General features: G+C 38.0%; 2 protein-coding genes and 1 long non-coding RNA gene across 23 annotated transcripts; all 3 read left to right on the top strand.

Annotated features, from left to right (window-relative positions):
- Positions 1-1,262: 1,262 nt before the first annotated feature.
- LOC133904848 (replication factor A protein 1-like) lies at positions 1,263-13,913 on the top strand. Of its 17 annotated transcripts, none has more exons than XM_062346451.1 (18): positions 1,263-1,823; positions 1,934-2,018; positions 3,470-3,598; positions 3,728-3,850; positions 4,394-5,038; positions 5,130-10,060; positions 10,160-10,433; positions 10,540-10,642; positions 10,759-10,889; positions 10,987-11,068; positions 11,190-11,322; positions 11,423-11,574; positions 11,680-12,052; positions 12,156-12,226; positions 12,543-12,618; positions 12,767-12,825; positions 13,321-13,408; positions 13,513-13,913. In XM_062346451.1, exons 6-17 carry the CDS (start codon positions 9,917-9,919, stop codon positions 13,376-13,378), a joined length of 1,656 nt encoding a protein of 551 aa, XP_062202435.1. In that variant the 5' UTR covers positions 1,263-1,823; positions 1,934-2,018; positions 3,470-3,598; positions 3,728-3,850; positions 4,394-5,038; positions 5,130-9,916; the 3' UTR covers positions 13,379-13,408; positions 13,513-13,913. The 17 variants fall into 17 exon arrangements, 15 of the variants coding, with proteins under 15 accessions (XP_062202435.1, XP_062202437.1, XP_062202436.1 ...); XM_062346453.1 differs by having other exon boundaries at positions 13,321-13,412; XR_009907508.1 differs by lacking the exon at positions 12,543-12,618 and having other exon boundaries at positions 13,513-13,561.
- Positions 13,914-14,062: 149 nt separating this feature from the next.
- Positions 14,063-19,791, top strand: LOC133904850 (uncharacterized). Of its 5 annotated transcripts, none has more exons than XM_062346460.1 (11): positions 14,063-15,398; positions 16,874-16,917; positions 17,016-17,102; positions 17,214-17,235; positions 17,325-17,407; positions 17,713-17,745; positions 18,262-18,340; positions 18,412-18,464; positions 18,914-18,974; positions 19,122-19,204; positions 19,338-19,791. In XM_062346460.1, the coding sequence occupies exons 2-11, from the start codon at positions 16,906-16,908 to the stop codon at positions 19,428-19,430; spliced, it is 606 nt and encodes a 201-aa protein (XP_062202444.1). In that variant the 5' UTR covers positions 14,063-15,398; positions 16,874-16,905; the 3' UTR covers positions 19,431-19,791. The 5 variants fall into 5 exon arrangements, with proteins under 5 accessions (XP_062202444.1, XP_062202446.1, XP_062202445.1 ...); XM_062346462.1 differs by lacking the exon at positions 14,063-15,398 and adding an exon at positions 15,444-16,609 and having other exon boundaries at positions 19,307-19,791; XM_062346461.1 differs by lacking the exon at positions 14,063-15,398 and adding an exon at positions 15,452-16,609 and having other exon boundaries at positions 16,885-16,917.
- A 2,649-nt stretch (positions 19,792-22,440) lies between these two features.
- On the top strand, positions 22,441-22,998 carry LOC133905383 (uncharacterized). The gene is made up of 2 exons (XR_009907605.1): positions 22,441-22,639; positions 22,748-22,998. It is a non-coding gene; the product is annotated as an uncharacterized LOC133905383 (long non-coding RNA).
- Positions 22,999-27,617: the final 4,619 nt, after the last annotated feature.

Raw genomic sequence — 27,617 nt, 5'->3', positions numbered from 1 at the left:
AAATTTAAACGCACTAATGTTATAGATGAATCAAATATCATAGTAGCCTCCAGTTCTACATTCATTGCTGCTAATGCCTTTTTTTTGGAGAGATTTTTTCTGCTGCTGCTAAGCAAATTTGCTGTTATGATTCCTCAAGATATTAGTGTACCAAGATTTTATCCTGCTATGTTGTCGGCTTGGCAATTTATTCTAAGTGTTATCTTTTAACATATCTATGCTTTTTTCCCCTTGTCCTGAATTCTTGATTGCATACTTGGGATTGTTGCTCAACTTGTCTATCATAGATAAAGAGGTCGGTGAGAAATCTTTCTTGGCTGCCGTTATGTGGCATTTCAAGATTTTATTCTCCAACTGTTTGGAGACTTTGAATATCATGATCAGATAGGAGTGGGCAAAAGTGCATGGCAAAACAAAACAGTTCTAGTCGTTTCCTCAGAACAGTTTTATGCAATTTAAAAAGGCAACCTCGTTGATTCTAACTGTTATTACAAAAGGGGAAAAAAGGGGTTTATCAGTTTCAAACCATGTATGTGCAGTTTTTGTACTACATTGCAAATAGACTTAACAGTTAGGCATTCAAATGGCAATATATCATCATCATCATATATATACATATGCTTAAGAAGAGGCAATTTAATGGTAGTATATATGCATTCAAATGGCAATGATATCGTCTTCATCATACTAGCAATATATGCTTAAGAAGAAGCTATTATTGCCAGTACCAAGAGTATGTGTATGCATGTGTTTCAGAAAGCAATGTGTAGGCATCAATATAAGGAGAGAATAGGCAAGAGAGCGATAGAAAGAGAGGAAGGGGGGAGTCTGATCCTCCTCTTAAGTATGAACCAAACATCTCAGCAGCCTCCAGTTCTACATTAATCATTGTTACCGGGTTTTTTTGGAGAGATTTTTTCCAGCCGCTGCTAAGCAAATTTACTGTTATGATTCCTCTTTAGTCTGGTGGTGTACACAAATGTTCATGGTACAGTTAATAGTTTGCTTTTCCTTTTGGCTGCAATGATGGACTTCTTGTTAACCTGAGACATATTATGAGGATAATATCTATCCGTTTAAAACTAAATAACTAAGCGGTATTGATATTGCATTAGGATATAAAAAAGGTAATAGTGTGGCAATTTTTTTTGGAGCAATCTCTTCATTGTCTTTTGGTGCCTTGCATCCCAGAATTGCATATCTACCTTCTAAAGTTGGAAGTTCTGACTATGTTTTTCTCGTTAAGCTGAGACTTGTTTCAATCCATTCATAATTCAAGATTGAGAACACCTCCATTTTCAGTTTGTTTTCTTGTTTTAGTTCTGTTCCTTGCTGTTGTAAATATGATAAAATTGCATGTGGACTCCCATGCCAGTGTCTGTTTCCCATAATTTGGAGGCTGTGATGATGTTTTTTTTTCCCGTTAATCTGAGATGTACTCAATACTGTGAAGACAAGTCTCCCTCCATTCAAAACTACTAAACTCATCACCTCTACTTTTAATTTTTGCTTGGTTTAGCTTGAATCCATTTTTAGTGTTTTCTGCTGCTCACATTGTCCGTTTGATAGAGCTTACATGATTCAATTTGGCTGAAAAGAGCAAACGTTTTCAGTACATGGATATAGTTTCTATGTTTCTATTTGTACTTTTTTGAGTACTGCATGTTGTTTCAGCTTGCATTAGCACAATGGTTTGATAAGCTTCTATTATTGCAGCTTGGTGAGAGGGCTGTCAACATTATCAAGTATCTCTTTTCGGTGCCAAAGCTAAATTCTGAGCGAATAATTGCTTTTGCTAATAGAGAAGGTTACATCTCTTTCAGGTACGCATCTCAGTTTGTTTATCATACATAAGTTGTCTCACAACTAATATTTGAAGCACTGCTAGCTGATCTATTCTGTCTCTTGAGAAACATCTGCTTCGTTATTTTAGGCATCATGTCTACGAAAAACATGGTGGTCCCAAATCGATTTACCTGAAGAAGTTTCGCCCGCGCTTTGAGTTGTGGCTCTATCGGGTAAAGAACTGCTCCAAAAAAATTTAACACATTTCACTCTCATGTATAAATAAACCTAGCTACCTAAACTAATATTTCTCTTAAAATTGCAATTACATGATATAGTGATCACGCATATTGACGGCATGACAGCAGACAGTATTTTTTGTCCAGAATATAATTAAGCATGTCCAAATCCAAGTAGTATAATAAAAGCATCAGTGGTACTACAACAGGCGATGGAATTTATGTTGCTTAAAGAATTTTTCTACAAAATGTTAAAAGCATCAGTGGTACTATATATTATTATGCAAGTATTGTTTTAAAACTATAAATTTTTGTTATTTTTTTTCTATGGCAGGGTATGGATGATTGCTAGCCATTAGATACAATTGATCAGAGAGTTAATTAATTGGTTATCATGGTTTGAAATGCTGGCCTGATACAAATGATAACAGGCTTTTGGTTTGCAATGATCAATGGCTAATAATGGTTGAGGTAGCAGGATACAGAACAAAAATGAATGTCAATCACTAGATGTAGGTGATCAAAGGGCTAAGAATGTTATGTTTGCACAAAGATGGATATAGAAAAGAGTCATTCTCTCTCTCTCTCTCCGATACGCTCTTTACGTTAGTATGGACGCAGAATTATATATATTCTCCATCAACACTGCACGTGAAGTTCATTGCTACTACTACGACACTTTTTACCGATCTCTTGTTTCACTTTGGAACAAAGAGAATTTAAATGGATGTTCAAAACACTGGTGTTCCAATTTTTGGGTAAGTTTATACCTATATTCAAAGAAAAGTCGTTTGAGTCTGAAATTAATTGATTATGACATCATGGTGAATGTTTTGGTATCGTTTTGCTTCATCTAAAATAAATGCATTTCCATATGCATTCAGTGTTTTCTCAAGCGCTTGAGACCATCTTCATCTCATTAATGGGCTTCTACATTTGAGATCGTTGTTCATATCTTGTATGTGTTTCTGATAGGAATTTACTGCAAAAAGCCTATGTCATCAACGGATGGCTTAATTCTTTAGAATCTCCATAACAAAAGAAATGCTATAAATATGTATCAATTATTAATTATTCACTGTCAATGGTTTACAACTTGATTTATTATTAAATGGTTTATGCTGTCTATATGCCTATTGATACTATGAGATAATAATATGCTATGCCCTATAGGACATATGTATCCTTGTTGATTGCTTGCACGCGAGCAAAATCAGTTAAGATAGGTTCTTGAGGTTTATTAGGTGAGTTTGTTTTTTGTATAAATGGTTAATGGGCTTGAATTTAGAGTTTGGTTACTATAGTAGAGACCATTCTTTTGATATTTCCACCTATGAGTTGCTGGTTACTTTATTTATTTGTTTGTATTGTTTATTTGGTCATCATTATAATTTTATCCTTAATGTATATATGGTTTCTTATTTTTGAATTGATATGTATTGCAGGCCGGCGATCTTCTGCTTTGTAATCACTTCTATTTGTGTATAAGCTACCTGGTATTTTGGTTTCCTTGTTTCTTAGCTCTTTGCTAATCTTGATATCTTAGCTCCACAACTTATCTTCCTTTCTTAAAGGTGAGATTTAATGTGAATATGATTACTTATTTATTTATTATATTGTCGGCACCGTTTATTTGATTGTCATTATGATTTTATCCCTAGTGTATGTACGATCTCTTATTTTTGAATTAATATCTATTGCAGGCCTGTAATCTTCTGCTTTGTCATTAGTTTTATTTGTCTATAAGCTGTCTGGGATTCCCTGGTTTCTTAGTTCCTTACTGATCTTGATATCTTAGCTGTTCAGCTTATCTTCTTCTCTTGAAGGTGAGGCTTAATATCAACATAGTTACTTATTTATTTAGTACATTTTTATATTTTCATATATTTTGTCCAATTCCTTTTGTGTAGTTCGTTGTTACTAATATTCAAATTTATTTTTCCTTTTTTTTTGTTCTATTCTAGAAGTGTTGGTGCATCGTTTTTTTATATACTTATTGTAGGATGTTTGTAGTGGGTGCATCCTATATTTCTTTATTACATGCTGTGATCAGCCGGTGACAGTCGATATCCGCTTCTTATTTATGTGAGGTTGCTAACGATGGAGCTGTCCTAGGTGGTGTAGAGATCGAGTTACCCCCTTTGCATGCGCAGGTCACTCCTCATCATGTTTTTTTTTGAGTTGTCCTAATATTACTTACATGGCTCCTTATGAGCAGGCAGCGTTTCAAGCTGTTAGTTTTCTACAAAGTCTATATGGTTTTGTAGTAGCTGATTATAGCTACCAAGAGAGTGGCACAATCAGCTATTCGAGTTGCAGCGAATTCTATGCGTTGGGTCAAGCATGTTGATCAACCTGCCCATTTTCAGGACATCTTCCTTGAGGACATCAATCAGTCTTACCAATATTTCCTTGCTGAGATTTCTTCTGGTGGTTTATGGTTTTAGATATATATCTTCTACTTTTATTTGTCTGCCCTTATAGAAATATTATTCGTCATGTAGTCTTTGTTTTACATGTTTGCATGTTTATTAATAATATTACTACCCTACCTCTTATTGTTCTCTTTTCATCTGTTATACTTCATTCCGATAACTACTATAACTATATGTTAATGGTATGTGGTATCTTATTATGTATGCTATTTCTTGTTGTTATTACAAATTGTTCATTCTTAGGTTCCTTTGATTGTTCTAAATATGTTGTTTGCTTGTGCAGCTGTTTTCCTGTTGTCTATTAAGTTTTTTTATTGTGTTCAAGTTGATAGTGCTTAACACGATGCCTCGAGTTCCACGTATTAGGCCACGTATGTTTCCTATCGTATATTTCATTGCGTACCTTTTGTCTCTTCTATTTTTTCCTTGCTGAACTCTTGCTTATATCCCTTTTCGTGGGGTTGCGGGAGGGGATCCGAATAGAAGATATCGTGTGCTCGTCTTTGCCTTTTGATGTGACAACGGAAAATCGTCGTAAGCATCGAAGGTTGGATAATCACCGTCGATTGAAATTGCCAGGTAGTTTTGGTGTTGGTTTTATGACATTGCGGCCAGTATGATTATCTGCTAGGAATATTTAAAGTGATAAATTATCTTATTTCTCCCATAGGTCCAAGCGACGGTTGTGTTGTGACAAATCTGTATGTACGGTTTACCCAAGAGTATGTAGATTACTTAAAAGGTATAGGTATATGTATAAGATTGTCCTTAACCTGTCCTTGCCTGCTCACCTTTGCCTGTGATTTAATCTGTTTATTTCTTTGTTGCTTTTGCTATGTAGAGTCTTATCGTGAGAGATCGTATTTTGGATTTCCTAATTTCAAGTGCGAACATTGCCATGCATTATTCTGGTTTGCAGAAACTGTACAAGGATCCTCTACCACTAGGGGACAAGGCCCAGTGTATAATCTATGTTGTAAGGGTGGGAAAGTTCAGATTAAACCATTTAAACAACCGCCCCCATTTCTTCGAGACCTCCTAAAATTCGATGGTGATTCTCGGTGCAAAAAATTCCTGAGACAGATTCGGCAATATAATTGTTTGTTTGCTTTTAGCTCCATGGGTGCCAGAATAGACAATGCTATAAACAAAGGTCGAAGTCCATATGTGTTTCGTATTAGTGGACAAATTCATCATCGTATTGGATCTTTACTTCCAGCAGATGGTGAGGCCCCACAGTTTGTTGAGCTTTATATTTATGACACAGATAATGAGGTGACAAATAGAATTCATGCGTTAGATCCATCTGAAAGACTAGAAGGTGAATTAGATAGAGAGATTATCGAAGGTTTATTACAAATGTTAGATGAGCATAATCCTTTAGTGAAAAAATTTAGAATGGCAAGAGATCGATTAAAAGAGTGTGACGGGGAAAATGTGGGTATCAGAATTGTTGGCGCTCGTGAAGGTGATCCTGTCCAATATAATTTGCCGACGTGTGATGAGCTCGCTCTATTAGTGGTTGGGGATTTCTCGCTTGATACTTTTAAGCGTGATATTGTGGTCCATTGTTTTGATGACAACCTTCACCAAATACCAACACTTCATCCTGCTCTTATGGCCTTGCAATATTCACTCTTGTTCCCATATGGCGAACGTGGTTTTCAAGTAGGTGTCCTTTATATTGGTGTTGATCTAACAAGGCCAAACACTCGAAATAAAATGACGATGCAAGATTACTATCGTCACTGCTTTCACTATAGAAGAAATCAACCAAATCCCTATCTGTGTTACGGAAGATTGTCTTCGCAGGCTAAGGTTGATGCCCGAGCTTGTATTGACGAGAGTAGATTGCAATAGATTATTGACAATCAATCTAAGCTTAGAGCAGAACAATTTCAAGGAATAGTTGATGCTGTGACAAGTGGTTGTATAGATGGCGATGCTATTGGTAAACGCACATACCTTCCTGCGAGTCATACTGGGGGTAGGCGGTACATGATTCAAAATTTCCATGATGCGGTTGCGATAACCAGTCTACAGTCCTACAGATATATTTTTAACTTTCACGTGTAATCCAAAATGGCCAGAAATTATTGAAGCTCTTAGATTCGAACCTTGTCAAAAACACACCGATAGGGCTGATCTTGTTGTTAGGGTGTATCATATGAAATTAGATGACATGCTAAGACATATTAAGGATGGCACGTCGTTTGGCCCTATTAATGCAGGTGTGCTGTCTCTTCGTTCTTTACATTTCTATTCTTTTTAATTATTTGTCTATTTACCTTCAATCATTCTCATATAGGTTTGCACGATTTCCCTTATCTTACATTTTCTTGTGTTTGTTTCCGTTTATCAGTGCTTCATACTATTGAGTTCCAAAAGCGTGGCTTGCCGCATGCGCATATGCTCATATGGCTCCGCCTCACAGTGTCTACTCCTACACTTGAGCTCATAGATTCTTTCACTAGTGCTGAAATTCCAGATCCACAAGTTGATCCTCTCGGCTATGCTCTTGTTGCAGAGCATATGATACATGGCCCTTGTGGTGCAAATAACCCAAATTGTTCTTGTATGAAAAATGGTATTTGCTCTAAAGGCTATCCAAAACTATTCTCCGAAGAAACTAAAATCGATGACCAAGGCTTCGCTGTGTATAAACGTCCTCAAAATGGAAGATATGTTAAGAAAGGAAATGTTGATTTAGATAATCGATGGGTAGTGCCTTACAATATGACCCTTCTCAAAAAATTCCAGACTCACATTAATGTTGAGTTTTGTAATAGAACACATGTTTTAAAATATTTGTTTAAGTATGTGACAAAGGGTCCTGATTGTGCAAAAGTCTACCTTGAGCGAATTAGAAAGGGTGAAGATGCACCGATGGATGCCACAACTAGGAGTGTTAATGAGGTCAAAGAGTACCTAGATTGTCGATACATTTGTGAGCAAGACGCGTGTTGGCGGGTATTTGACTATAATATACATACCCATGTTCCGTCTGTAGAGCGATTGCCTGTTCATTTACCTAACGAGAATTACGTCACTTACAGAGAGATAGACAATTTGTCTGCAGTCGTAGCAAGTGAACGTGTCAAACGAACTATGCTAACCGAGTGGTTTTTAGCTAACGAGAGATACACACAGGGAAATAACTTAACTTATTGTGAATACCCTACCTTATTTACATGGGATGAAACAAATAGAGTATGGAATGAAAGGAAGCATGGTTTTAAGATAGGACGTCTATATTTTGTCCACCCTAGTGCAGGAGAACGATACTTTTTAAGAATGTTATTAATGATTGTGAAAGGTGCAAAGAGCTACGAAGACATTAGGGCTTATGAGGGAATAGTGTATAGTACGTTCAAAGAAGCATGTGCAGCCCGAGGTCTTCTAGGGGATGACACTGAGTGGCTTAGTGCTTTTAATGAGGCAGTTACGTGGGGTTCATCAACTCAGCTTAGACAACTTTTTGTTACTATGTTACTGTTTTGTGATGTCAAAGATGAATTTTTGCTTTTTGAAAACGTCTGGTTTTATTTGGGAGATGATATGAAGCGCCAACTGAAACAAACTTTGCGAAACCCAAACTTTGTCCTTCCTTTATCTGAATTAAAAGACATGATACTTGATGAGATTTCTATTTTACTTAATAAACATGGAGTCAGTATAAAAGACTATAATTTGCCCAGCAAGAGCGAAAAAGCTTCGCCATTTCTCACAAATAGGCTTATAGACGATGAGATGTCTTACAATTTACCTGAATTAGAGATGGAATCTGCATTCTTGTGTAGTCGTCTGACTTCAGAACAGATGCAAGCTTTTCAGCAAATAGTTAGTTGTGCCTCAGATGAAACTCTTGGGTTTTTCTTTGTTTCAGGATTTGGTGGTACCGGGAAAACTTTTCTTTGGAATGCAATTGTGTCATTTTTAAGAGCAAAAAGAAAAATTGTCTTGACTGTTGCGTCTTCTGGCGTAGCAGCTTTACTTTTGCCAGGTGGAAGAACTGCTCATTCTCGATTTAAAATACCTCTTAATATCGATGATAGTACTATTTGTGATATTAAGAGAGGCACCATGCTAGCTGGGCTGATCCTTAAAACATCATTAGTTATTTGGGATGAAGCTCTTATAACCCACAGGAAATGTTTTGAGACACTAGATAGAACTCTACGTGATATAGTAGGTGGGCAAAATCCAGAAGCGAAAGATCTTGTGTTTGGTGGCAAAGTTATTGTGCTTGGTGGTGACCTGAGACAAATTCTTCCTGTTATAGAGGGTGGTACTAGAGCTGAAATAGTTAATGCTTCGATTACTAATTCAACGTTGTGGCGTCATGTGAAGGTTTTAAAATTAACAACTAATATGAGACTATTGTCAACTAGTCTTGATCCTATTGTACAATGTGAAATTGCTAAATTTAGCAAATGGGTACTTGATATTGGTGAAGCAAAGTTGCCTACTGAAAAACGTAGTACTGAGGATGAGCCGACATGGATAGAGATACCTTCTGAATTTTTGCTTCATACAGAAGGTGACAAAATTGCTTGTATTGTTTCTTCTGTTTATTCAAACTTGCAAGCAAATTTTTCTGATGCATTATATTTGTGTAAGCGTGCTATATTAACACCAACAAATGAGATTGCTGATGAAGTTAACTCATATGTTGTCTCTTATTCCAGGCGAGAAAAAAGAATTCCTAAGTTGTGATACAATTTGTAAATCAACATATACAGTTGGGGATGTAAATCTACTCTATCCTGTCGAGTTTCTTAATTCGCTTCAATTTAACAATTTCCCGCAGCATCGTCTTGTGCTAAAAAAGGGTGTTCCTATCATGTTGCTGCGTAACCTTAGTCAGACAGAAGGGTTGTGCAATATAACACGGCTTATCGTCACAAATCTTTCTGACTTAGTGATTGAAGCAGTTATTATAACTGGAAAAAATGTTGGGCACACTGTTTATATACCTAGAATAGTTTTGTCTTCGCAAAAAAAATAAAATGTCATTTAGCCTCCAGCGTCGTCAATTCCCTGTTAAAGTATGCTATGCTATAACTATAAATAAAAGCCAAGGGCAAACTCTTGATAATGTCGGTGTTTATTTAAAGAGTCCTGTTTTCACTCATGGTCAATTATATGTAGCTGTGTCCCGTGTAACATCCAAAAAAGGGCTTACCATTTTGATTGAAAATGAGGATGGCACATGTGGTTCCAAAACTAAAAACATAGTCTATAATGAGATTTTTGCATCTGTGCGATAACTTTATTGTGTAATTTGTACATAAACATCTATAATTTTTACTGTAAAACATGGTTTGTTTATAGTGATCTATATTATCCGGTGCATTCGTAGTTCCTTAATAACGAGGAGATATACATTTGTATATTCATCGTGCTTATTACATTATTTGTGTATGTTTGGTTTTCTTATTTTGCTTACAGTACAAGATGTCAACCTTTATGATGAAAGACATAAACCCACGGGGTAGGCATTGGGTCATTTGTACAAGGGTGTCAAGAATGTGGGATTACCGTGGAGGCACAGACGATGGTCAAATACGTCATGTTGATCTTGTGTTACTTGATGCTGAGGTAACAAAACTTTTACTTATTGTATCTGAGACCACAAATATTTCATCCTTTGTTCTTTACTATATAAATTCCTTTGTTTGTTTTGTCTTTGTGCTGCAGGGAACTCCAATGTATGCTGAGATTGGACCTAACAATATCGAATCTAAGAAACCTTTGTTTGCAGAGGGAAAAGTATACACACTTAAGAGGTTTAGAGTTATAAAATCTAAACCTGTCTACAGGCCTGTTGAATCAGAGTTCATGATTGAAATCACCTGTCACACCTTGATCAAAGAAAAGCATGATTTCCCAACTGATTTTCCAATATACGCTTATAATCTAACAAAATTTGCTGATTTACCCATGCTTGTTGGAGAAAACAAGTGTTTTATCGGTTCGTGCTTTCCATTCATTTAACTCTCTAGAAATGATAAATTTCATATGTATTACAATCTGTAATTATACCACTACATACTTACCTGATTCCAACCATTTGCTAGATGTTATTGGGATAATCACAGAAATCTCTGAACTGACCACCATTCAGCTTCAGAATCAAACGAGGGCTACAAGTCGAAGGACAATTATATTGAGAGATCAAAGGTGCATCACACCATCTGTTTCTTGTTTGGTTTCACTCCAATTTTTCTTTAATAATTGATATTCCTCTACCTGAAATATACATATATTTAAACATGATCTTTTCCATTTGTTTGTAGCAACTATGAGATGAAGTTATTTTTATGGGGTCAAAGAGCCTCTGAATTTGATGCTGATGAAGTGTGTGCGCTTAGCCAGGATGGTCCAGTCATTGTTATCTTTGTTGGTATGCTTATGAAGTCTTACAGAGGTACAGCATCAGACAGTTGTATATGAAGTTACGTTGCCCTTCTGTTGTCCTCTTTCGTTGCTTGCCATTGGTAATAAACGTTCAATTTGTTTTGCAGGCGAGTATTCGTTGAGCGGTAACACAGCATGTCGTTGGTATATTAATTCTGAGGTTACTGAGGTTGATGATTTCTTTGATAGGTACTACTTTTTTATGTCATTGCTCTTTCATTACTCTCATACTCTATGATATCTTATTCTTGATTCTTTTATCTACATATTCATTAACTCCACATTTTATATTTTTTACCCTTCTCTATAGTCTTGGTGGTGATTTCCAGCCTATAAAGCGTGTCACACCAGATGAACATCAATACATTCCTCGTCCTGTCAATGTGGAACCCCAGCAGAAGACTCTCCATGAGCTCTTTGAGATTAGCCCATATGACTTTCCGGTTATGTGCACTTCACAATCATATTTCCCATCGTTTCCTCAGTTCTGTTTACATTGTGCATTTCTCGTGTGACAACTCATTAATCTTCTATTACGTACAGACTGAAGGTTTCTGTTGTATTATCACTATCTCGAGGATTGATCCATTCATATCCTGGTGGTTTCCTTCATGCAACCGATGTAGCAGAACCGCGCTTCCAGATGGAAATGATTATAAATGTTCGCATTGCGGTTGTACCGGCTCTACATTCAAGTAAAAATCGCTTTCTTTGTGCAACAAAATACCTTACAACTCCTTTGTTCAGACCTAAATAACTAAGTTACTAATACAGCTACCTAATATTTTTGTTATACTTAGGTACAAGATATGCGTGATTGGAACTAATGGAACAGATGAAGCAGAGTTTGTATTCTTTGGAGCTGTCGGCCAGCGCCTTATCCATAAAGACGTCAAGCTGCTGATGCGGTCGTGCCACAAAGCTAATGACATTCCAAGCGAAATAACATCCTTAGTATCCCAAAAATATTTACTGACAATTAATGTGACCAGCAAATGCTTTGACAAAGCTCAACGATCATATCAAGTGAATGCTATCAACTGTGCCTATGGCAGACAGCCTACAATTCCAATTGTTAAGAAACTTGCTGCTAGATTTGCTGGTGGGAAGCGCAAGGCTACTTCATTGGAGGGTACATCATCTACTGAAGCATCATTACAGGAGAGCCACCAGGTTAAGTTTCCTTTTCTTCCTCATAAATATATTTTGATGGTTTTTTGTGCTTTATTTACTAGCGACTTTTATTCGGACCTAACCCGATTTTCTTATATCTTAGAACATAAAAAATACTCCAGCATCAAAAGACACTCCAGCACTTACGCTATCTAAGACAAAGGACTGTTCCTCGTAAGTCAATTGTGTTTTCTTATTTTGTTTATCATAAAGCAAAGAATGTGGAGATGCATAACATTAAAACTTAGGACAACTCATGTTAAAGTTCGGATCTTTTTATTTATCATAAAGCAAAGAATGTGGAGATGCATAACACTAAAATTTAGGACAACTCATGTTCAAGTTCGGAACACTATGACTTACATTGTTATGCAAAAAAATATGACAATTGCAACAACAACAAAAAAAAAATGCTAAACCACCGTAATATATGAATTTTAAGCCAAGATGTACGCTTCAACAATTAAGTCTTTGGCCTTGTGGAATGCAGTAATCAATCAAAGGTCCATGCAAGGAAAGAAAAGTTGAGTAGGCGCCAGTTTAAAAATGAAGACCCAAATCAGCAGGTCCCTTATATTCTTACACCAATATTTATCTATATATATGTACTCTTCACATCTCAAGAATTTTATGATCAAATATGTTGTAAGATGCATCTATTCTTTATACGTGTGTCTTATATATATTCCTCTCTTTTCTTAACACGATTTATAGAAGGATGATGATTCTCTCGATCATGAACTGGAAGATGACATGAGTAATGCTGCTGCTGGGTTAGTATACCAAATCTGTCTTTATATTCTATTCGTTCTAGTGGTGTCTTCCCTCAACATGATTCGTGTTTTACAAATAGTCCTTGAGAACTATTTAGTTATCGCTAAACATAATTAGGAATGGCTGTAACAATCTTTACTAATTTTCATATATGTATCAGCAATTTAATCATCGGCATGTAGATTAATTTCAAAGAATATGTCCTGTATATTAATATCGAATGTAAGGTTGACCTTTAAAATGACATATCCTATAAACTAATACCAATCCTGCCCTGCAGTTTCAGAATTCGGATGGCAATCCAAACTAACCTCAAGTACAGTGCTATGTTTCTAAAGTCCTCAAGTTGATTTTCATAATAATATATTGTAGGATATAAACATTGTAAAAATTCATGCTATATGTTTTGCCATTCATAAACATCGAATTTACTTCAAACACACTACACATCTCCAAAAATATTATGTTCTCGTGTTTTTGTCGGTTAACTGCAGAGATAACTCTTTGGCTATTTCTGGCGATGACAATAACGGTGGCTCGACCAAACCTTAGTAACCTCGTAGTATTAGCAATCCTAGCATGGTAGGTATTTATATTTTGATCATTTTACTTAGCACTTCTCTCAAATTTCTTTTGATTTCTCAGGCTTTAACCTTTTGTTTATTATTTTTATACTTCTTTTTCAGCTTGCTAGCCGGAGGCTGTCTTCCTTCTGTTGTTAATATAACTTCATACTAAAGTATAGACGCCAACGGTATTACATGTTGCTTTTGTCGTTGTAAATATGAACTTAATGCTTGGACCTCCTTTTTGATGTTTGTATTACCTCAGTCTGGAAGATAGGAGCTGTTAACACCGCTATTTCCCCATGTTTATTCGCACATACCGACCTTAGCGGTTAGCTCTCCAACTATTAGCTCTGTCGTTTCTTCACTACAAATTCCTATGGCTCCTGTAACGTTGGTGTAATTTGGTTGTTTGTTCTACATATCCATACTACTTTTGCAGACTTGTATAATGCATCAATCAACTATATCAATAAACCTCTTTAGTTGTATAATAAATTGATGTCCTCTCAGCTCTACCATGATATATTTGTTCTATTTTATTATCTTCGGTCCAACCTACTCAATAATGTTGTTGCTATAAAGCAGGGATATGGTAAGGACACTTTTTTTTGGATATGTACATTGTCATTTCTTATACAAATAATAAGCTGTGTTGGTTGCCATCCTATTTTATTAACACCCTTGCTGCTACAGTACTAATTTATCTTCACAGTGCAACTAAACTCCTTAGTATTATTTTCATATTATTGTCTTCTGTTGTTATGTTATGGTATATTCTTGAATTGCCTTTGTAATCAGTTATTCGATTGTTTTCATTGATACATAAAGGTACTTTCTACTTTTAAACTACTGTAATAATATTATTTGAACTTTAAATGAAGAGAGGGCTGTTAATAACTGGGATATATTGAAGCACAAATATTTGCAAAGGATAACAGGTCTTCGCAGGAATTATTTGATTTTTATTCTAATAGAGTAATATACCATTGTTCCCACAATTAAATTTTGTGTTTCAATTGTCTTTGTGCAGAAACCTGACCATAGTTTATATCAGTCCATTAGAAAAAAATATACTGAAGAAGTGTACCTTGCAAAGGCTCTCTATCTCTATATAGCATTCTGGTATCCGACATTTGTATTTTTATTTTTATTGTTGAACTTCCCATCAAATGCTGGTCTTTTAGGCTCTAACTGATCTATGTAAGTGAGGTTGTGAAGGTTATGGGAAAGTCAAAGGTTTAACTGTAGATACATCCTATTTCTTTCTTTACTTTTTTATGCACTTTATAAACTTGTCAGTCTTCCTTTTTTAAATTTTACATCCAAAAGTGATCCATTCAAAAATAATATATGCGAACTAGGATAGAGCTTAATGTCTTATTTCCTAATGTGCATATGCAATCATGCTAACAGTTAGTACTTGGTCATGTGACTAAATAGGGAATGGGATAGAAACCGAAATGATGCTTTATCTACGACGTTTATCTTAGGTTTCAGAAACCAATCACTCATCATTTCACATGGCATACTACTTTTAACTTCTGTGAAAAATATCCATAATTTAAAGCTGATACATAGTCGCAAAAAACTAAGAGTTTGTCAAAAAATTATTTGCCTTTTCACTTCTCTCATTTACCTTTTGTTTTCTTGCATACGGTAGTTCAAAGTATGCCATTAAGTCCATTATTATAGCAGATGTATCAGCATCTAAGTTTTGAATGGGAGCTCCGAGTTTCCACTCATCCTATTGTGGTTAACTGGTTAGTTGCAATCTCTCATGTGCATCCAGAAGACAAATATATCGTAGATGTCGATAAAAGTATCGATATTACAGAGCTCACGCCATCCACAAGAGTTGCTCTTCGAAACGCAGCTATATGCTTCATTTTATCCTGCCTAGCAAAGTTGATCCGTTGGTTAATCTTATGAAGGTTGAGAAGGTTCTTGATTCTACATATGATAAGATTAGTGGTCTTGATCAGCAAATTAAAGAGATCAAAGAGGTACCTAAATAACTTCATTGTACAATACATTTTTTTTTGTTGTACAACTCTTAGCACCCTGTCTTAACAACTGAATTTTCAAGTGATCGAGCTTCTAATTAGGCATCCTGAGCTGTTTGAGAGTCTAGGAATTGCCCAACCAAAGATTAGAATATGTTTGCCAGTTTGTATTTTGTTTGGCATCAATTTGAGTCGTCATTCTGTGGATAATATATTAATTTGAGTCGTCAATAGTAATTTGAACCATGCAAAGCCTACAACTGTTCATTTATCGATGTTACAAGTGAGATGGTTGTATAATATTCTATGCTGTGATTTAGAATTATAATGTATAAACTCTAAAGCAAAGTGCTATGTAGTTATTTGCCATATGACTTTACTTCGTTTTTAAGCCGAGCACAGAATCAAGCAATCCGTCGTCTGGAGGTCCAAATGAGATATGCAAAATCCAGCGAACTGCGAAGCTCGTTTTAGCATCGATGTTTTTTGCGAACCATTTAAGACTTCTGTTGAAAGAGCTTCTGAAGTCATATACTCAAAATATAACTATTAAGATTTGCTTTGGAAATTTATTGAAGATACCCTCACCAACGTTAATTGACGTTCACAAGATCTAATAAGTTGGGAAACTCCTTTCAAGCATCAATGTTTTTTAAGAGTCGTTTAGAATGTATATTAGACAAGCTTTTTAGATCGTATACCCAAAATATAGCTATTAAAATGTTCGTTTTGTGAATCTATTGGAGATACCTTTACCAACATCAATTTATGCTAACAGCGCATTAATCTATGATTTCATATAATCAAGAAATATATAATTGTTGGCTATTCACAATACTTAATTCAAAAAATATATAATGTACACATATATTACCTATATTTTTTCAAAGCCCCTCTCTACAGCCGGCGCGCGAGGGCGCGCCGGTCTCCACTAGTAATGTGTTAGACGCGAATCATTTTTAAGAGTTCCAGTACATAGTCGTCATCCATGGGATGGGAAAATATATCCGTTAGCCATCCTACCGCCGAAGCGGTACTCCCAATCTCTCCTTTCCGAACACCGGAGCCTCCGGCGAGTGCGCGTATTCACCGCTCCCGAGCTCGCCTTCGCGTCCCCTTCGGCGACTTCACCGCCGGGCGCGCCTCCACTTCCCCGCGGGCAACCTCTCCCTCACTTATCCCAACAGCCGCCCGTCCCCCTCCTACCGAAGGTGAGCCCTAACCCTAACTCGCCTCCTCCTCCTCCTCGAGCTAGCCGGTTGAGGCCCTCCTCCTCACGGCCACTGGGTCCTCCGGCGACCACTCCTGCCGGTAATAGCAGATCTGAGCTGATTTTGTCTTGTTTATTCCAACCCCCACCCCAGCATCACCAAAATAAAAAAAGGGAGAAAAACCAATTTATGTTCTCTTTGTTACATGGCTGATGGCTGAATTTTTGTGTCATCCCTTCTTATGGTGTTTCTGATGTGTAGCAGCTTGTCTGCAGTGAGCTGAGTAGCTGACTAAGATGTCGGGAAATGTGAGTTGCACTTATTTGGGGTTAATCGAAAAGTTTATGATGGTCATAGGCACCAGGTAGTGCGTTGCAGCTGATCTCTTGTCTGTTATGATGTGTAGCCGGTTGGTGTTGATAACACTTCTAGGAGGAAATTTGACAAGGAAGAGTACTTGGAGCGAGCTCGACAGAGGGAGCGGCAGGAGAAGGTCATAATGTGTTCCTTTTCTTTTGTCAAAACTCAAGAAAACCATGCCCATTTTTCTCTTACCCTCTATATATTGCTAACTTTGCTCTTTGTTTGTCTCTTTCTGATCAAGGAGGAAGCCTGGAAAGGCAAGGGTATGTGATCCAACTATTAGCTCAATTAAATCTGTAGCTGTACTATTTTGTGTTCTATGAAACTTATTTCTTTCTAATTATGGATGCAGAAAGGGGCCCTCCTGTGCAAAGACAACCTTTGAAGCACAGAGACTATGAAGTTGATCTTGAGTCTCGTCTTGGCAAGACTCAGGTTTGTCAGATTATACTTCTATTTATTTTGTTTTGTTTTTCTATGTTTCCTCATGTTGAATGAACTATTTCATCAATTACCTGGTTTTTTGCCCCTAGTTTCATCAGTATTTCTATTTGGTTTTTTTGGGTACTTTGAACGAGTTGGAAAACTGCATAACTTTAGAGGCAGATATGGATGCTATGTGATATGAATGACTCTGTTTGGTCCTTTACTGTGAAGAACCTGCTTTTAGAAAATGAACACCCTTCTTTCATAAAAAGTTAACTAACTATCATATTTGTTATCTCTTTTTTTTTTTTCAGGTAGTGACCCCAATTGCACCATTGAGTCAGCAGGTATGTCCACAAATCCCATAGGACATGCCGTTTAATGTTTACAGTGCACTTGGATCGTAATCGGATTTAATTCTTGACAAAACATGCTAGAATGTAGTCGCTTTGTTCTTTTTTACATGGAAAACATAGATCTCAGTAGAAGAATTTTTTGTTTGTCTTACTCTTTTCTTGAATTCAAGACCTGAGGTTCATCTGTCCACAATAGATCAGTATTTATTACAGTTTACTTTTACCTGCTTGTACTGTAATATGTCATGCTGTTTAGAACCTTACTAATTCTACAGAAATGAACCTCTCCTGTGTTCATGATTAATTCATCACATAAAAGTTTCTCAAGTTTTCCTGCTTCCTGACAGGCTGGATACTTCCTGCATCACAGTTTACTTTTACCTGTGTGTACTGTAATATCCAATGCTGTTTATAACCTTACTATTTATACAAAAATGAACCTCTCCTATGTTCATGATTTATTCATCACATAAAAGTTTTTTCTCAACTTTTCCTAGTCCCTGACAGGCCGGATACTACTGTTCTGTATGTGAATGTGTTGTTAAAGATTCGGCCAACTATTTGGATCATATAAATGGCAAGAAGCGTAAGTGTCTGAGAACTCTAGTTTAGGCTCCTATTTTCATCTTCATGTTTCATGGTTTGAACATTTGACAGATCAGAGAGCATTGGGCATGTCTATGCGTGTTGAAAGGGCATCACTTGAACAGGTAGGACATCTGAGCTTGTGTGTTGGATCTGCAACAGAAATTAGATTTTATATTCATTTAATAGCAGACCCACATTCAAACTTGGATTTCATGGTACATCGCCCCCCTTTGGCACAGCTTCTGCTTGTGCAGAATCCTGTTTACGGGAGGAGCTGGTAGGAAGCAGCTTTTGCTTTCTAGTTCAATCCCAGCCTGGCTTCCACATAAGCTGATGCATAAGCTGTGCCAAGGAGGCCTGTCATGTTGTGGAGCTTGTGAGGCCTGCAGAAGCTGTGCCAAAGAAGCTGTGCTGAAAAGGCCTGTCATATTGTGGAATTGTTTTGATTGGATTACATAAGACTAGTGAGCAATCAGCTGAATAGTTAGCTTTGTCATCCTATAGTGATTTTCAGCCAGTGCTCGTTTTCAGCCAATGCCGTTTTTTCACCATAGTGATTTTCTGGCTGCAGGTTCAAAAAAGGTTTGAGTCACTTAAGAAGAGGAAGGACCCCAGCACCTTTAGTGAACAAGGTGAGAAAAACAAAATACATCACATATGGTGTCATTCCACCCTTATACCCTTCAGAATGAAATCTTTCCATGGAATGTCTCCTTAGGGAGTAGGGAGCAGAAGAAATTACTAGCAAAATTATACCTTTCCTTTTTCAATGTTTTCAGACTTGGATGAGAGAATATTAAAACAACAGCAAGAGGAGGAAGAGAGGAAGCGGCAACGCAAAGAAAAGAAGAAAGAGAAGAAAGTAAGTGCAGCTATGCAGATAAATAGATGTTGCTATTTTCTGCTTTCCTTTTGAAATGAAAATTATAATTGACTGTCCTATGGGCTGTGAAAATCGGTACAGTTCATAATCACTAGGTGTCAATTGGTTTCAGAAAGAACAGGCCACTCAGCATGAACCTGAGGACATCGACCCTGACGTTGCTGCCATGATGGGTTTTGGAGGGTTCGGTTCCTCGAAGAAGTGAACGCTATCAGTTGGCATCTCTTTGGTGACCTGTGGCCACTGAAGATATGGTTCAAGATCGTATGCACCTGTGTGCAATGAAGATGATCATCGTGAAAGATCCATGATAAGAATCGTATGGCGTTGGTGCAAAGTCAACACTAGACTCCAAACTTAAAAATACGTATATGCCTGAGGGTGTTTGCTCAAGGATGTTTGTCGTAGAAACAGTTCATAGTCAAATGGAGCATCCGAGACTGATTTGTAACTTTTTTCGTAAGTGATGATTTGTTGTGGCGCCGTGGATGTGCGGAGTAACGAAAGAATTATGCGTTCAACAGCCATTTTGAGAAGAATAAATTGCACTATAGCTGATTAAACTTGTTTGAGTGTTGCATTTAGCAGCTCCCTAAATTCCCAACTTAATTTCTGAGCCCTCTAAACTACTTGTCTGTAATAGTAATGTAGGTTCTGGTTTGCTCGCAGGATAGCCTGATGTGTCACACCTGGAGACTCACGACCAGGCAAATATGCTTCCTCCCATGGTGAAATCAATGATCTAACGGATATGACCATGCAATAGATTTTCATCAGAACCCTCAAGAGCGGGACAGCGTGTTGTGTCCATTATGTAGCACGATTGAGGGGGAAAATTGTATATTACCCGGTCCAGCGTGTTGCTTCCATTATTGGTAGCGGGTTGGGTGGGGGGGGGGGGGGGGGTTTAGCCTGTTGGAAGCACGGTTGAGGGATACCCGGCTCTGTCTGCTAGGATTGAGCTTACCGTTCCGTATCGATAATAGAAATTGATCGGTTTTTGAATTTAAATTAAAAAAATAAAAAAAACTTTTCAAAAACTAGAGATAATTCTAAGACTTTGCGTGAAATTTTCTTTTCAAAAATAATGTTGTTTGCATCATATTTTTTAGGGAGAAAGTTTGAAAAAAAAAGATGAAGCGTGTAGTTCATTTATTAATTTATGTTAAGGAAAAAGTTAACATATAAACACATATTTTTTCAAATATAGGAGTATCTTAAGAGGATCTTTAAAATTGATTTCACATCATTTATATTTTATTAATTTCTCCATGATTTCTACAAAATTCACAAGTATAGAGTGAATATGTTAAGAAATAGTACTGTAATTAACATTTTATTTTTCGTACATAAAGCATAGTATAAGTAAACTAATAAAAGTGGTTTCACTAATTTTGGAGGTGTGATGGGTTAGTTATGAATTAGACTAGTTGCAACACATTTACACAATCTTGCATGTAACAATAACTATTTCATGGGTTCATGTATTTTTAAAAGATATAGAATCATGTAGGAAGACTAACAAAATTGGTTTCATGATTTTTAGATTAGCAAAGAGTAAACTATGCATTTAACTAGGTTTAGAAAATACGTTTTCTCATAGAAAATATTCAACTTTTTTAATGAGTATAAATACTTTTATCATGTAGATCATGTTACAAGGAAACCAATAAAAAAATTCACTTAATTTGAAGCTCAGATGAATTAGTTATTGATTTTACAAGGTTAAACTATTTTTTGTTTTTTTAACTTCAATAAAATTTGAGAAAACCGCTCTATAAATCGCTAAAACCGAACGGTTACCGACGAATTCGAACTGTTACCAACAATTTAAAAAATATGGAAAAACCGCTCGATAATACCTAAATGTGGTCGATAACCGTAGCAAACCATTCGGTTGATTCAGTTCGAATTCTCACCGAATTTCAAATTTGACCAAGTGAATTTTGAGCGAATTCTCGCCGAATTTTGCCCGGTTATCACAATAACCACGATTTTTTTAGTAACTGCCGGCGAGCGATTTTTGGGATCTAAACGGTTTTATGTACCTTGCGGTCTGCCAGGATGCCCTGCATTCAGAACCGACACTTCCAAGTTTATAAGAGAGTAGACTGTCAAATTGGCGAAAATGCCTTACAATGTCACGCTGGCAGGACAAATGAGGGTATCTGGGAGACTTCATTTACAAGGACAAACACGATGCCTAGCAAATACTTCAGAGGAAGCCTAGAAAAACATACATAGTGTAGAAGAAATAAAAACATACATCATCTAGAAGAAATAGACTTCACAATCAGACATCTGGTCTTTTCTGTCGTCGTCACTGCCAGTTAGAAGATTCATGAGACTTCTTATCTGGCCCTGCAGTGAGGATAGTCCGCAAGTTTGCTTGCTCTTCGATCATTGCTGCGCATACACATGGCATCAACAAATGCGACGAATGCGGTAAAGATAAATGCTGGTGTGTCCGGAGGGAAACATACACATTGTCTGCTGCCGAGCTATGTCCCGCATTTGTCCGATGCTAGCTTCCACTGCTTGAACAACCTTGGCTGACTTGTTGACACCATCTGCTATCTCATGAGTGCAAATGGACGTTCCACAATGATATATGCTTTTAAAAGAAAATGGCTAGCAACTATGCCATTCACTAAGGAAGATTAACATCCAAGTCCGTCCTAGGACTAAAACTTGGGTGGATGGGGAGGTTAAACAGCAGCCCCACTACCAGGTTATTGGCCTATGTCCCCATGATACCTGATTCTTCAGATCCTATTGGAATGTGCATAATCTGTGACTTCATTTAAAAGGAATGCATGTAAAATCATTTCTGCAATTATACTTCAGCAGTTCAGCTCAATGATTCTACGGAACTAAAAGGACATCTGTTATGTGCAGGATTACTGTTCACGCGTGTGAAAAGTGACAGCGCAGCAAGAAGGGTCCAAAGTGCGTTTGATAGTTCGGCTAGAGATAAGATAGTTTAGAATTAGAGATAATATTTAGTTCGGCTAGAGATAAGATAGTTTAGAATTATACATAAGAATAGAGATAGAGTTGGATTTGAATTAGAGATAAGAATAGAGATAGAGTTGGATTTGAATTAGAGATAAGAATAGAGATAGAATTGGATTTGAATGAGGCTGGCTGGGATATCTGCAGCCGGCTATATATATGTTGCTTGGCATCACTGGCGGAGCCAGAGCTGAAAGGCTGGGGGCTGAACAGAGCGGGCGGTAGCGCTCGGGAGGCGTGTCGCGTGGCAGGTAGGCGGGGTCCATGGGCTCAAAGGCTCCCAGCTGCATGTTCCTCAAAAACTTGCATAAGACAAGGGGGGTCAGAGCTCAGGTTGGCCAACACTGGCTCCGCCCCTGCTTGGCATCAGCCGAGAGAGATAAATAAAGAAATCGATCAGTTATCCCCTACCTATCTCTCTCCTGTGCCCATCTGTTCTGTCTTCTTCCTTATGACAGTTCTGTTCTCGCTCTGATCTCTCTCTGTTCAACCCTGCCATGATCACAGGATGGTGATCACGGTGCCTACCCGTAGGAACTTCAAGACCAGGCCTCATATTCATCACAACTACAACTTACAAAGGCGAGGCCTTACCAATTTGGTATCACGTGAACAGTAATCCTGCACATAACAACATCAATGTCATAATTAGTATATGCAAACACCAAGGATTGCTGTCCAAAGATTTGAACTAGAAATTCAGGTCATTTGGCATTTATGAATGTCTGAAATTATAAAACTGCAGCAATTTAGAATGATTGTGCTGCATCGTATGTTAACTGGGTCCTTTATCAACTCCCCCTTCCAACAAGAAAAATGAATGAACTGCTAAAACTGGAAAGGATGTGCCCATGTTCACAAGAGGTACAATTCCTATATGGAACCCAGACATTCAGTTATTTCATGCAATAACTAATGCATTTTCATATTCTTACCTCAAGTCACTAAGGTCAAGGGTGAGATCATTAATTTCCAAGCCAGAGAGCCTTACAGTGGCCATTGTACTTTTTAACTCATCTAGAGCTGTTCGTACTCAGAGTGTTGCCCTTAAGTTGATACAGGTTCGCAGGTCTGCGAGGAAGAGGCGGTGTTCGGCTACTTTGTACCTGCCGATCAGGGTGGAGGGCAGGGGTAGCACACTCTACTCCGAACTCAGTGTTTTGGTATGGAGCCTAAGGGCATGTGGTTCCATATCCTTTTGTTGTATAGTTTTCTTCCGCTACGTAGTTGTTGTTTCCTTTTTGTTATAAATTGTGGAAACAATTGCATGTTTAAAGACTTGCAATATAATGTTAATTACTTGCTCTTTCTTAAGCTTTGTTTTGATGTATATATTGGAAAGGCATGTGTTCCGATCTTGGGCACAAAACACGTGCTGGGACTACCGGGACAACATTCTGATTAATCGTCGAGGTTGTGATTATGAAAAATGATCCGCCTGATGATTAATTTGAATACCATTTGGACGGTTCCTCACAGCGTGGCATCAGAGCTTGGTTTAATTAAGTAGCCTAAACATAATTAGTGTGTTGTTTAGTAAGCGGTCAACTTCACCTAAACAACTCACTAAGATTTGTTTATGCCTCTTTATGATTAATATGTATGAAAATGCAATATTATGCCCCTAAGTATAACTGCTTGTGAGTTTCGATGTTTGTTGCAGAGAGAAGTGCACGAGAAAGAAAGGGTAGCTAGGATCGAGCATACCGTCATTCTCATATTGCATTCATGCATGCGTGATCTATATACATATATTACGGGATTCTAACAATATATCCGGTGAACGCGTTATGCTAAGTCAGAATTTGACGTTTCCCCTTTGTTTTGTCGTTACAGAATGGTTAGTTTTACACTCTGCAGAGGTTGTTCAACTTTTAGTCACGAGTCGTGATATCCTTGTTGCCGTGTTAGCTAGACACTTAACACACGCCAGTGGTGTGCCACCAGGGGAATCACTATGAAGCATGGTGCATCAATTAGGTCCTGATACTCCAACGAATGCTAGCCAGGTGTCTAATCAATATGCTACGCCTTACCCATATCGGCCTCGTATTTGGTACGGTACTTCTTGGGTTGTCGCTCCACGAACCGGTCCTTATATGTGACACTTGGGCAAGGACTTTCCAACTATCCAACATCCAACTGGGAAATAACCAACCAAACCTAACATCTCTTCTTGGAACGTATCCACAAGCCCACCACTTGAACCATCATCACCAAACCCATTCTTTGCCCAAGTCTTAGGGTTCCATGTTACAATACCAAGTTCATCATCACCATTGCATAACTCCATTAACCATGTATATGACACTTCCCAACATTCTGATAGCATGGCTAAGCAATTCTACCCATGAAAGATACCTAACCATAAACCACTTAGGCTTCAAGGAATGATAAGGGAATATCTAGGTAAAAACCCTAACATAGGTGTCTACCCATCAAATTGATAGACATTGCAGGCAGTTTTATAAAACAAATCTTTTAAAAACATAGGGTCATTATGATCAAGGGCACTGTCTTATACCCAATGCTGCTCGGTGTTGTCGAAATCTTGATCTTGAAAACCCTCGAGCAGATCCGAAGCGTTGTTGACTAATCTCGAATTATATCGTCAAACTAAAACAACACCGAATAAACACCAAATAAACTCCAATTGAAACAGAATGATAAACTGGGACCTTTGATTGGGCTGGACAAGAGAACGGAATTGACTGGACTTCTATCAAGGAAAGATGAAAATATAGGAACTAGAGTTAAGGTTTCACATGAAAAGATAGAAAAGATTGATTGAAGTTCTTCTGGGAAAAGATATGGTTGTAGAGATCTAGTTGTTACTAAGGGAAAACTACTATAAAGATATGAGAATTGATACATAAAACTCGCATGGTTGGATAGATCATTTTTTTAGGAAAATTTGAGCGCAAGAATCACTCAAATTGGAGCTAAAACAAAGAAGATATGGCTAAAACAATTTTTAGGTTTAATCTAATAAGAAAAGGGCTTATTTTGAATAAAACAGAAAGTTCATGGACCTTTTTGTAAAAATAGAGGGACCTATTTGTAATTTTGGAAAGTGTAGGGACTAATCTGTAAAAAGATAGGGGCTTCTAGGTAATTATAGAAAAGTTTAAGGGTCTAATTGCAAAAGAGCTATTTTCTGGAATTTCTGGAATTATTTTTGTACTGGAAAAGCTTGAATTGTTTACTGAGCTGGCATGGCTGACGTGGCATGGTGACAGGGATGACACATCAGCATGTAGGTTGACGTGGAAAGATGAGGTGGAAAGGTATTGCTGACTGGGTTAAGTGGACAGGTGGTGGTATGTGATTTGTGGTTGAAGGGGTATAATGATGATCTAATCTGGGCCGTGCGTTTTGGATCTAATGGCTCAAACAAGGAGGGGCTATCGGAGAGGATGAACACGGCTGAGCCGAGGGGATCACGACGACGATCTTGCTGGAGATCGGCGCAGACCATGTCACTGGCGTCGATCCTCGATGGCGAGCAGCAGATAAGCTTCAGGAGGGTAAGGGGATTTCGATTGAGGTCTTACCTCGGGTGGCGTGGCACGGGAGAGGTCCAGCGGCGGTGAGGAAGGCGGCAGCGCACAGAAGCTCGTCAGGAAGGGGTCTTCGGCGGCCGGGGAACCAAAGCGAAGGCGGAAGAAGCTTCGGTGGTTACAGGGTGGCTCTTATGGTGGGCTCAGCAAAGCTAGAGGGCACCGGAGTGGCGCGGCGGCGAGCTTCACTGAGACGGCGGCGACTATTGTGACGGCGAGATAGATCTCGGCGATTTGGCTCGGGTTTCGGCCAGATGAGGCGATGGGAAAACCTGAGGAAAGGCAGGTGACACATATAGGAGGCGAAGAGGCTCGGGATGGACCAGGACTCCAGGGCAGCAACGGATTCCAAAACGGGCATGGCAGCAGGAGAGTTCGGGAGGAAGACGATGTGAACACAGGGCCAACATGGTGGTGACTCGGGTGAAGGCCGCTCGGCGCGGGGCGCCAATGGAGTGGCCAAGCGCGGCTCTAGGCCGAGGCATGCTCGAGCGGCTTGGGAGGTGGGGTGCGGCTAGCTCGGGCCGGAACTGAGGTTGGCCCAGGTGGGAAGGGAAAGGGAGGGGAGAAGGGAAGATGGGCCAGCTGGCGGGTTGGGCCAGAGAGAGGGGACGGAATGGGCTGGCTCTGGCCGGCCCATAGAGGTTTCGGGAGTTGGGCTGGGTCTAATAGATTTTGGATTCTGTTTTAGGAATTTCAGAAAAAAGGAAGAAGCAAATACAACTCAAATAAAACACCAAATAAAGCCTAACAATTCTAGGAAAATCCAACAAGGCTAAGAAGACATTTTGAAAACAAAACAAAATATTTTGAGCTTAAGAAAACATTTTGGAAATCAGTTTTAACTCAAACACATTCAAATAAATCCAAATGAGCTCAAATAAAATCCAATAAGATCCACTAAAGCCTAAATGCCTAATAATCATCATGAATGCATGCAAACAATTAATAACCTTAATTCAAATTTGAATTTGAATTTAGAAAATAGGATTTTTTTCCTATTCTAATTATTCAACCTATAATCAAATCTTGGAAAATTTTAGAAATTTGAGAAATCTAAAAATTAGGGTGTGAGATCGAACTTCTGCAAAAGTGCGGAAGTTCCGCATAAAAGTGCGTAGGGTCCGCAGTTACTATTTATCAGGCGCATTGAGGCTTGTAAAATTCATAATTAATTCATCTGAACTCCAAATGACATGAGAGCAGTTGCGTTAGCTTCATATGAGTGTGAGCTACTTGTTAAAAATATTGGAAGTCCAGAAAATATTTTTGAGAATTAGTGAGTTAATTAAATGTGTTTCGGCTTGTTTAGGTCATGGTTAGTTGTTGCCATGTCCTAGAATTATGAAACCACTTTTGTTAGCCTTGTATTAACATGCTCTACACATTAAAAATACTATGAGCCATGAGATGACTATTTGAATTCCGTTGGTTAATGAAATACGCGCTAAGGTTTAATGAGTCATTGAAATAGTTTCAATCTTTAACATTTTGTAATTAATTGAATCTAAACCCCTTATATAGTGTATGACCATGTTTAGGTAGAGTGTGTCTAGTGTTCAAGTTGAATCGATCGATGAATCATCAAAAACACATTTTTATCCCAGGTCCGGAGTGTCTGGACAAAAGTCCGAAGGGTCCGCACATGTCCGGAGTATCCGGAGAAAAGTTCGGATAGTCCTGAGTTTGCCTGAGTTGCACAATGTCCGGATGTTCCGCATAATTTTGCGGATAGTCCGCATATGTCTGGAGGTTCTTGAGATTTCTCCGGAGGTTCCACACTTTCAGCAACTTTTCAAATTGGTTTGAGTCCCAAT

Source organism: Phragmites australis, chromosome 22 (genome assembly GCF_958298935.1).
Source record: "Phragmites australis chromosome 22, lpPhrAust1.1, whole genome shotgun sequence".
Lineage (NCBI taxonomy): Eukaryota > Viridiplantae > Streptophyta > Magnoliopsida > Poales > Poaceae > Phragmites > Phragmites australis.
This window is presented reverse-complemented; position numbering and strand designations above follow the sequence as displayed.

Bases quoted from the DNA above. Each gene is read 5' to 3' on its own strand.
- LOC133904848 (XM_062346450.1), top strand. From the start codon at position 6,869: ATGCTCATATGGCTCCGCCTCACAGTGTCTACTCCTACACTTGAGCTC.
- LOC133904850 (XM_062346460.1), top strand. The intron at 17,236-17,324 runs GTATGTGATCCA...TTATGGATGCAG, and splicing joins GGAAGCCTGGAAAGGCAAGG to AAAGGGGCCCTCCTGTGCAA. The intron at 18,465-18,913 runs GTAGGACATCTG...TTCTGGCTGCAG, and splicing joins AAAGGGCATCACTTGAACAG to GTTCAAAAAAGGTTTGAGTC.